This window comes from Leuresthes tenuis, unplaced genomic scaffold (assembly GCF_036924035.1).
Source record: "Leuresthes tenuis unplaced genomic scaffold, fLeuTen1.0.hap1 SCAF_3, whole genome shotgun sequence".
Taxonomy (NCBI): Eukaryota; Metazoa; Chordata; class Actinopteri; order Atheriniformes; family Atherinopsidae; genus Leuresthes; species Leuresthes tenuis.
The window spans coordinates 5,791,234-5,801,970 of NW_027325357.1; the positions used below are offsets into that span (position 1 = coordinate 5,791,234).

Genomic DNA, 10,737 nt, shown 5'->3' on the forward strand with positions numbered 1-10,737 from the left:
CTTCTTCAATGTGACAAAAAGTGAATGTCTATGACTGTACATGTGCAGGGCTCACACTAAGGTTTGTTTTTATGACACTGGTGTCAAATCCCACAACTGTAGGGAGAGCCAACAAAAAGCTAAATTCTCTAGTGTTACTTCAAACTCAGTCTTTCCACTTGATGTCAAGCACTTTGGCTGCAGCTACAATTGTGTTAGCGTGGGTGGAAAAGTCTGACTCACTCTGTGTTTCAGCTAAATCCAAAGGTGTGGGATGGGCTGAGCTCAGAGATGTTGTCCTGAAAAAAGGAATGGAGAACGGCCAGACTAAGACAGCTCTGTACATGCCTTCTGCGACACTACATACAACATATTTCAGAATAATTTATTGATATTTTTCCAAATACCTCTTCAAACCACACCCTACTGAGCTATATGAACCCATGGCACCTGGCACCTTATCATATTACATATTTACTCCGACACTGGATGTGGAATCATATTACCCATACACGTACAGTTCTACCTTTTGCTTTAGCCCCGAGGTTCGTAACACAGTAACTAAACAGGAAACACTACAATAAAACCAGAAGAATAAAAAGATGAGACTTTTTGTTATGTTTAGAAATATTTTGTTGTTTTGATACGTTTAGAGAAATGTTCTTTTCTACTTTAAAAAAGAAACATTTAGTGAAATGTGGCTCTTTCTATCTATGGTTCTGGTCTTGTTTATGGAAATATTACTCACAATTTTATTGTTTTTTCTGCTTTGCATCTCTTTTATGATGCTGTAAATGAAAAATGTCCAGCAGCTGCTGCCCCCTGCTGGAATCACACAGCACACACTAAGCCATGCAGCTTTTGGGGCAGATCGAACTACTGCCATGTTTGATAGAATAGAATAGAATAGAATAGAATAGAATAGAATAGAATAGAATAGAATAGAATAGAATAGAAAAGAAAAGAAAAGAAAAATACTTTATTCATCCCCCAGTGGGGGAAATTCAAATTTGTCAAGTACCTCAAAAAAAATTATAAAAGATTATAAATATTTACAATGATTGTACATTAAACAGAAACAACAATACTACTACTACTAATAATCAATGACTAAATAAATAAATTTGAGAAGAACATGTCAGCAGTCACTGTTAAAAAGCCTTATGTCTGTGGGGACAAAGGACCTCCTGAACCTCTCAGTCCTGCAGCAGTCAGATGAGCCTCTCACTGCAGCTGCTCCTCTGTCCTGCCAGGATGCTGTGGAGAGGATGCTTATTGTTCTCCAAAACAGAAAATAATCTCCTCATCCGTTTTTCCACCACAGCACTGAGAGGGTCTAGCCTTCTGCCTACAACAGAACTGGCCTTTTTCACCAGTTTGTCCAGGCGCCTACAGTTTTTGTCTGTAGTGCAACTCCCCCAGCAGACAGCAGCATAGAACAGTGCACTCTCAGTGATAGTGTGAGAAAACATGCACATCAGGTCACTGCAGACATTGAAGGACCTGAGCCGTCTCAGGAAGAAGAGACGACTCAGGCCCCTCCTGTACACTGCTTCTATGTTGGCAGACCACTCCAGTTTATTACCCAGCACCACCCCGGGTCTGAACAGTCTCTATCTTCCCTCCATCAATGCAGACTGACTGTATGGAGCTTTAGATCTCCTGAAGTCCACCACATGATTGAAAACCAAATGTCCTTGAGATTAGACTCATATTAAACATAAGAAACATCTGTATGTTGGTGTCTTTTTTCATACCGAAATAGACAAGAACACACCACTGAGTCGGTTTCCCATATTTCCATTTAATAAACAGTGGTTGCCGTCCAGCACAGTGCACACAGTTGACTCACAACACATTCAAGTATTCAAGGATTAAAAAAGTGTTCCACTGCAAACTCTCCCAACACTCTCTTACACGGCCGTTGGGTATATCATTTACTTTTTGTCCACATTTAATAGTGAGACTTAATTCAATCAAAGGTCCATTTCTGAGTGTTGACAACACACAGCTTTCATTATCATCTTTCAAGTGTTCATCTTTACTCTCAACTTGTTCTCACTTGAATTTCCTTTAAAATGAGACAAAGTTTTCTGATTAAATAAGAAGCCATTAGAAATGACCCATCATTAACTGATCACAGTGTGAATTCTGTTCACATACAACATCATTTTGCTTTCTGTGCTGCTCTGGTTTTGTGGAATCCTGAACAGATCTGGTCCCTCTGCAGCTCAGCTGGTGAACTCCTGACAAAGCTGGTGGTCATAAGGCTGCATCAAGACACCAGAGTTCAAATCCAACTTGGCAACGGACTAACTTAGCTTATACCCATCAGTTATTATGGAGTTTCAGGTTTCTAAATGATAAATGATATCTCCTGTCCAGAAACAGGACAGTCACGGGTGTTGATTTGGAGGTGGTCATTTGCCTTCAGTATTTTTGATTATACATGTATAAAAATCTCAATCTCAGTTTTTTTTAAATCCGGTTAACAAGTATCTAATCAAAATTGTAAGATTTCTAGTTCAAAGTATGAAGACCAGATCTGAAGTAAAAATAAAAAAGGAGGGACAGATAACTGAGTAAGCTGGAGGAAAGATGCACCACCAGTTACAGGTATAAGCTGTCCCCTAATCACAAAGTTGGTCCTACACATGCCAAACTGTCTTTGAGAAGGTCACTGCAGCCCAAGTTGCTCCCAGTGGCAGCGAGAACCTTGCAAAGACAGCTCTGCATGGGTGAGGAGCAGCTCTTTATCATATGGCCTGTAAATGGACATTTTTCCACCAATAAGGCCAGAGACAAGGCGGAAAGAAATACGCAAAAACCTGATCTTTGTCTTTAAAGTGACATATTTTAGCACTTTGGCCGAGGACGCTCCCTCTGAGCACTCATCTAGAGCTAATATCTTTTATAATTGATAAAATGGTGATCTGTGTTTATTGATGCTGACAATACAAATAAATCCAACCTTACAAATGCTGGGTAAGAAATGATAAGTACCAGTACCAACAGCGGAGCGAGCTAATTTGAGACGATAGAATTCTAAACATTTAGAAGCCACTAAAGCTGCTCTTGGCTTCATAAGAGCAGTGATCAACAATAGTGGCTGATAATCCAAAATCAATAACTGTTGCCAGTTGATTAGAGAAACTGGGTTAATTCAACTTTGCAACAGCAAGTATTCATCTGGATTATGGTTCCCGGTGCCTGGTGGTGTTACAGTGCAAGAACAAATTCAGACTGGAGGTAGGATGTCTAACCAGTTCCTCTTAGCAGCAGGTAGACAGCAGAGATGGTGATGGCGGTGGCGGTGTAGGTAAAGACAGCAGTATAAACCGTGTTTGTTCTGATTCGTTCTCCCAGCGCCTTCTGGGTCTCCTCCAGACTTCTCACCACCGTGTCAGACTCCCACTGGTCCCTCTCTGATCTCTCAAACTGCAGCTGACCCGCCGGTGTTCCAGCCGGTGCTTCAGCCTGAGTTCCAGCCTGTGTTCCAGCCTGTGGTTTGGTCTCCAGCAGCCTCTTCACCGTTAACAGTTCACTCTCAACCCTGCCGAGGCCTTGCTCGAGCTGTCCCAGCTGTGGGGGGAAGGACTCCAGGATGGACTCAGTCCTCTGGCTGCCAATGTGGAGGTCTTTTAAGGCTGAAAGAGACACAGTGGGAGAGGCTGGGATCGGTCCCCCTTTCTGAGGGTCACCCTTTTTCTGTGTGAAGGCATCAGTCAGAGTGACCCTGAGGCTGTCGATGAGCGTTCGGAGCTCGTCCTGCTGGGAGCGATGGTTTCCGGCCTGGACTTTGAGGGCCTCCTGCAGGCTCTCTGGCCCTTTCTGGGCCTCTAGCAGCAGGTTCTTCAGCTCCTGCAGAGACAAGTGAAAAGTGAGATCAACTAAGATCATCGTACAGTGCTGTCCTGGTCGGGCTGAAGAAACAAAAGAGAATTCATCCGGAAATATGTGTTCGCTCCCGTATGAGTGATAAAGAACACACAGAACCTTCAGCATACAATGAGTAGGCCCAACTACAATGCTGAAGAGTTTTTTTAAAATGCACCCCCCATAATAACGGAGATGCCCAGTCCACAGAATAAAGGTTTTCCTTTAACTTCTCACCCATCCTTGCTCTTACTCATCTCACTGAGCAGCTGAGGGAAACTACATTGTTTTCTCTGTTGCTTCACATCTCAAAAACCCACCACATCACCCCCAATTTCAGATTCTTCAGATTAAAGCTTTGGTGTAAAACACTGGTTTGTACTCGACCTTCTTCATGTTAAGTAGTGAGTACTGGGTGCAGCAGCTCCCCCTTCACCTGCAGCCGAACACGGTTGATGTACGTTGATCCCATGACTCCGATCAGGGCTCCGAGCACCGAGCCGATGATGGACCAGTTCTTGGTGCGCTCTGCTCTGGTCCTCTCCTTCTCGTGGCTCGCCCTGACGCCTGCTGAAAACAAGGCGAACTTCTCCCGCTCCGAACCTTCTGCGTTCTCATAAGCAGTCCGGAGACGACGCTCCTCCTGCAGAGGGGACAGACCATGAGGCGTGAGCGGTTCTTTATGACTAAAGTTCCATCAGCTAAGTCTGCGTCCGACTATACTTCTGTACAACTCTTACTAAAAATACTAATCAGTACATTTGTGATGTTACAGCTGTGTAAGAACTTCACGAGGGCATCTATGTGTACGTCTTTTAAGTCCAAGACAAATGTCCCAAAGATAACAATAAAGAGCATCATCCTTAGTAAGACGGTGTTAAGACCACATTTAGACAGGATTATGCAAATAAATTATTATGCTTTTGTTTCTTTTGACCACCAGCTGTTTGAATCACAAAGACCATACAATCTGAGGCAACAGTTACTGCAACACTCATAATTCTGTGCGTTTTCAATCGTCTCAGCTGACCTGCAGCAGTTTGTGCTCCAGTGTGGCAAGCTCCAGGTAGTGAGCCTCCTCCCTGGAGACTCTGTCCAGGCGGTCTCTGACCTCCTTCAGCCGGCCCTGCAGGGCTTCCAGGCTTGCATGGGCCTCACGCACCATCCCTCTGGCCACCATGAACGCCGACTCAGCCTGAAAGAAAACACATTTCTGTCATGCAAAGGTCATCTTTAACACCCTGAAAAAACACTTGCGAGCAAGAAACCGAAAATGCTTTTTTAAGTAAAAGTTGCAGAACTGTCAAACTGTCTTTTGGGGTGTGTGACAGTGAGATGTCTCTCTGGTTTTATTCAGTACATAAGTCTGGATTCTTACTCTCAACCGACCTCAGTGACTTTTGTTTGAGCCTCGCGGACCTCGTTCAGTCCCACAAACTCCTCATACCGCTCCCACCAGTAGTTGACAGTGGTGGTGGCCATCTGAGCCGACCTCTGACCCCAGTGCTGCCCCAACTCACCGGCATGCTGGAGGAGGGAAGATAAGCGCACGTGTTCTCAGTCGGTTTTGTTTTTTAAGGGTTAAGGTTAATAAATATCAAGGTAATTGTAAATGCATAAAAGGGATTTTTCTGTACTCGTAAAGCAGACAGGGTGCGCTCCTTCACCACCTCAGCTCCACTCTTTTGTTCAGGAGGGGAGGGATCACAGGGGGGCGGTGGTCCAGGCTGATGCTGAACACTGTAGACCCGGACTTGAAGTATTCTGTCCGGCAGACGGTGGCGGGACAGACAACATGAGCCACGAGCCCAGAGACAGATCTGAGCTCCTCTGTACCTGATGAGGTAAAAATCTGATGAATCATCAGTATCAGCCGTAACTCTCAGAGTTCTCCTGTAAACTGTGTGTGTGTGTGTGTGTGTGTGTGTGTGTGTGTGTGCTCAGACGTACTTCATTGAGAATGGGAAGCAGTCAGAGGTGGAAGTTAAGACCAGCTGCTGTCACTGCAGCTACAGGGCCGACACTGAAACAGGCACCTGTGAGAGCAACAAGGAAAAAACTCCGGTTAAAACTTTAAACTTTAAACTTTAAGCTAAGTTGATTAAAAGTAACTTATTTTAAAAGTAAAAAAAAAACAAAACACACACAATAAGTCATTCATTATAAATGAATGAATCCCTTCTCGGTGTAATTAGAGATAAAGAATTAACAAAAGCTACAGAAAAATCCCGTCAATGTAACTAAAAAACACATTTTTGGGGTAGAAGGAATGTTTTTATTTACAGCTTTGCTGCATCAATAGAAATAAATTCTAAAAACAGCAAAAAATTCAAGCAAAGTGGTCCCGAATTCTTTTTTCTTACTTAAAAACCAACAATCTGTACATTGGCAGAGTTGGAATAAGCTGTTTCACCACAATATCTGATGCATTGTTAAGACAATCCTGATGTAAGTAGAACTGCATTTTTTCTAACAGGATTTAATTCAGTTTTACTTAAATAGAATTGAATCCCCCAGCCCGTTCTGAGCGTGCACGAGGTGATGGCGGAAAGAAAAAAACTCCCTTTTAGCAGGAAGAAACCTCCATCAGAACCAGAAGCAGGAACAGTGGCCATCTGCCTCAACGAGGGGGGCGTTGAGGGGACAGGAAAGAGGGGACGACAAGCACCATAAAGGATGGAGAGACGAAGTCATGTCACAAAGACAGGATTATTGGTTTGAGTTCATCTTACAGGAAGAACAGAAGCTTAAAATGAAAGGAGACCAGTTTAGAGTTTCAAGACTCACGCCTTGACAAGACGGTCTGAGGTCAGAGCCCTAAAAGACTTGAGAGGGAGAGTAATGACATAACCAACAACTGTGCAAGGCATAACGGATGTATGAAGACAAAACAGCAAGAAGTGCGCAGCTGTGTGACGCATGAGTTCTTTAAATATATTACGATAAGTCATCAACCCTCTGAGATCACAGCCAGTGTTCTACCTCATCTACTATTAAACTACTCAAAACAAAAACACATGATTATTTCATTTGGGGCAGCTGTAGCTCCAGAGTGGCCTCCGGAAGTTTTCTGATTCAACCCCCAACATCCCCCAATTCACATGTCAAAGTATCCTTGGGGAGGATACTGAACCCCACACTGCCCACCAGTGTGTTTCCACTTCTAAGTCACTTCAGATGAAAGAGTCAGCTAAATGATTGTAACATAACATATAAGATAAAGAAGCATCCTAAACTGTGAGTCGGTCCCAACTGAAGAGTCTTTAACAGCTTCATTAAAGCAGAAAAAGGGACAAGGTCAACAAATTCGTCATGATTAAAAGTCGTATATACGTTTTCATGTAACACAGCTGTTTATATGTAATGCCCCTGTCAAAAATAAATAAAATCACATCTAAATAATGAATTATCATAATATCCATACCTATCTAAGCTCATAACACATGTAATTATGCACTTTGCACGAGCATTAGTGTGTACCAATTTGTCGTTTAACGTTAGAGACGTAATCCAATGCTTGATTCCTCTTTTAACAGGTAACATTTACAATCTGTGAGGGTAACATGAGTGGTATGGAGACTGTTGTCTTTCAAACATTGAAAACTGCCTTCTCATCATAAGAAAATATTAAAATACAACAGTTTTAATAGTGGTTGATATATTATATGAATTATCAGACAGCCTGGAGGAAGACGCTGTTAACACAGGTTTATTTTAACTTATATTGCTGGATTACATACAAGGTTAGCTGCCTCATTTCCAACGAAATCCACGTTGCTAACATTAACTGTCTGATTGACTTTTCATTAATAAAAAACTGTCTGAGAAATCTGGTGATAGTTCCAATTTACACAGCAAGATGTCAAATAATCATACCTGTTTTCTTCGGTGTTGTCAGAGCATTCAGATCCCAAGAATGGCGTTTGTTGAAACTAACTAGTTATCATCTTGATGCCTAATTATTAAGCTAGCAGCTAGTTGAGATTTTGATCAGGCACAGAACAGGGGTTCTGTTTCCGCTTCAGGGTTCTTTGGGGTCCTTCCAGCGCGGATTAGAACGATAGCCTGTTGTATTCGCAACAGATAAACGTTTATTTCTTGTCATTATTTGGTAATAGTCAACTTTAAACATGTCTGGCAGAGAAGGTGAGATGATGTCTTTTCTTAAATTTTGTCACCTAAAAGAAATATTTCCATGACGTAGCAAAACTCAGTGTCGCGTGGTTCATAGAGTGGATTAGCTAGCGACGGCTACAAATCGAGCGAGCCCGTTAACGTATATCTTTCGCCAAACTCTGCTGTAAATTTTCTAAATTAAAGCGTCATTTGCTGTCGCGAAATACATATGTAAGACACATAATATCTCTGCACCAGGAACAAATATTAATGATGCATTTGCTCATTCGGCTTTGAAATTGCGTTCGAAGCTCTTGTCAATTTAAAGAAAAAAATTAATAAAATTTATTGTGGCTTTTACCTTGTTAACATCAAGCAGATTAATGCGTACTGTTTATGAAAGTCTTCAGTGTTTTCTGTGCACACATCCAAGCAAAGAGGGCCCTTTTTCTTACAAATCGTAGTACCAGTGAGCTAATAATTACCATTAACTAATTAAATATCAGATGTATTTAAAATAATGGTGTGGCACTGCAGAGTAAATGGAAACGAATCCGTCTTATTGTACTTAGTATTAACGTTTATTTAACACCCGGTCCGTGATTTTAATATTACACATTTCTTTTTCTCAGGAGGCAAAAAGAAACCACTGAAGGCGCCCAAAAAACAGAACAAGGACATGGATGATGTAAGTGTCCTGTTTTCTAATTCTATGGTTGTTTTTATCAAAAGGTCACTGTTACAGTTATCACTCTCACATATAAATGACAGAAAATCTTAAACAATTCCCCCAACACTTTCCCCAGAATCATTGAGTATCTGATGTAAAGTAAAACTGACCTGATGGACAGCTTATTTTTGCTAATTTTGTCACTGGAAAACCTTGACAGGGGTAATTTATTGAGGACAAAAGTGAGTAAAAAAGCGGACTTGTAATAAGTGTTGAGACTATGGATTGTCAACCGATTTCATATCTCCAGGATGATGCAGCCTTCAAGCAGAAACAAAAGGAAGAACAGAAGGCCCTTGATGCTTTGAAGGCCAAAGCATCAGGAAAAGGACCTCTAGGTAAGATCATTATTGAAATATCCCATTTAAGATGGTATCCAGCTGCTGATTGTGAGCTGTGCTCCAGCTGGATATGATTAAATTCAGAGTTGAGCTGCTTTGGTTTAGTATGAAGGTCTTCTGCTATTAACTGATCAGATTACAAGTTTTCTTTAGCATATGTTCTCATTCCTCCTTTTTTTGTCTCCACCAGGTGGCAGCGGCATCAAAAAATCTGGGAAAAAGTAAAATCTTGGTGTGAGAACATTTGTTTACTCCTGGCCACAGTTCGTTTATGCTTAAGGACTTCATTTATATTTGCTTTGTTAAAAATAGACCCTGTCGGACTCTAAATCAGTCCCGGTGAAGTCATCCAGCAATGAAACAGTACGAGAAATTAGATAATAATTTTAAGGAATTAAAGGGAGAGTAAACATGTCACCAATCAAGTCCGTAAAAAGCTCCCTAATGAAATGTAATTCTAGTTTGCAAACTTTTTTTTATTTCATTCAGTCACGTGTCTTGGCCTAACTTTTAAAATCTAGTAAATAAATGAAGGTTTGTAACTTTGGAACTGGAAATCGTTAAAAACTAAAACCCTCTGACACTCACTGTGTTGTTTTGTGTCCATGTGAAGCTTGCACCAGAAACACAAAACCAACCCAAGTTCTTTTCCTTCTGTTTTTTTTTTTTTTGTATAGAGGGAAACTACCAATAAAGCTTTTTGTAATCACTGCGTGTTTTATTTCTTTGCTAAATTAGGCTAGAAGCTGTCATGAGAATTATCTTTCTATGGTTAAGTTCAAAGTAGCTATTGAAGAGATTTTCCTTTATATAATCTGTTTGTAGACTTCATTTTTTCCTCCCCCCTCGATCTATTGAGATAAAGAAAATATTGTTTTTATTTGTGTATATATATATATACTTCTATACACTCACCAGCCACTTATTAGGTACACCTTGCTAGTAAAAGGTTGAACCCCCTTTTGAGATGTTTGAGATGATATGAGCTTTGTGACAATACAATAATCAACTTTTGATCTCCAGAAACCTGCAAAAAGAATAAATAATTTATGGAAAGGCTGCTGATGGTATGAATCGTTATTCACAAACAAACTCTTCTTTACATAAAGTTTTAATAGCTTAACCCAAGTTATTAAACCCTTTAAATACTTTGAGTATATTGGAGGAACATTTTCTTATTGATTCTTAATGATTTTTTTGTTATATTTGTAATACTTTCTCAAATGTGTTTACTTGTAACTTGTATCTGAATTTGTATCCAACAGAATTAGTTCCAGTACAGACTCGGCTGTTGCGTTAAATCTTTATTGAAAGTCAGTTTATTAACAAGCGTGTCTAACGGTGCAGTATAAGTTTGGAAGGCTGAACATTTCTCCAGCAAAATAAGCCAGTTAACATTTGTTTTGGACTTGGACTCAAATATGTGTAGCAGTTAACAAGTACATGTTGTGTTTACTTCACTTTGTGAACAGCATGTGAAAAAAACCCACACAACTTTATCCTGGAAGTCTAAAAGGTGTACAGACATATTTTCTATATTAATTTCCAATACATTGTCGTTAACCTATACAATACGTAGGACTTATTCTACTTCTCACCTCAAGGGGAGGCTGTTTTTATCATCTTTAGTTTGGCAAATGCTTCTGGCATCCTAAATGTTTCTATTGAGAAATATGCAACTACAAACAAGTCTTA

At 40.7% G+C, this 10,737-nt stretch overlaps 2 protein-coding genes across 2 annotated transcripts; one reads left to right on the forward strand and one right to left on the reverse strand.

Moving 5' to 3' along the window:
- Window positions 1-1,763: 1,763 nt before the first annotated feature.
- On the reverse strand, window positions 1,764-7,843 carry ccdc51 (coiled-coil domain containing 51). Its single transcript, XM_072381519.1, has 7 exons — window positions 7,732-7,843; window positions 5,806-5,891; window positions 5,493-5,691; window positions 5,245-5,382; window positions 4,886-5,050; window positions 4,292-4,498; window positions 1,764-3,840 (listed from the first exon to the last, which is right to left on the reverse strand). Exons 2-7 carry the CDS (start codon window positions 5,808-5,810, stop codon window positions 3,238-3,240), a joined length of 1,317 nt encoding a protein of 438 aa, XP_072237620.1. The 5' UTR covers window positions 5,811-5,891; window positions 7,732-7,843; the 3' UTR covers window positions 1,764-3,237.
- A 21-nt stretch (window positions 7,844-7,864) lies between these two features.
- On the forward strand, window positions 7,865-9,749 carry tma7 (translation machinery associated 7 homolog). The gene is made up of 4 exons (XM_072381520.1): window positions 7,865-8,001; window positions 8,604-8,659; window positions 8,952-9,039; window positions 9,233-9,749. Exons 1-4 carry the CDS (start codon window positions 7,986-7,988, stop codon window positions 9,265-9,267), a joined length of 195 nt encoding a protein of 64 aa, XP_072237621.1. The 5' UTR covers window positions 7,865-7,985; the 3' UTR covers window positions 9,268-9,749.
- Window positions 9,750-10,737: the final 988 nt, after the last annotated feature.

Bases quoted from the DNA above. Each gene is read 5' to 3' on its own strand.
- ccdc51 (XM_072381519.1), bottom strand. The intron at 5,051-5,244 runs GTCGGTTGAGAG...GTTTTCTTTCAG, and splicing joins CTCAAACAAAAGTCACTGAG to GCTGAGTCGGCGTTCATGGT. The intron at 3,841-4,291 runs GTGAAGGGGGAG...TTGTCTCTGCAG, and splicing joins TCAACCGTGTTCGGCTGCAG to GAGCTGAAGAACCTGCTGCT.
- tma7 (XM_072381520.1), top strand. The intron at 8,660-8,951 runs GTAAGTGTCCTG...TCATATCTCCAG, and splicing joins AGAACAAGGACATGGATGAT to GATGATGCAGCCTTCAAGCA. The intron at 9,040-9,232 runs GTAAGATCATTA...TGTCTCCACCAG, and splicing joins ATCAGGAAAAGGACCTCTAG to GTGGCAGCGGCATCAAAAAA.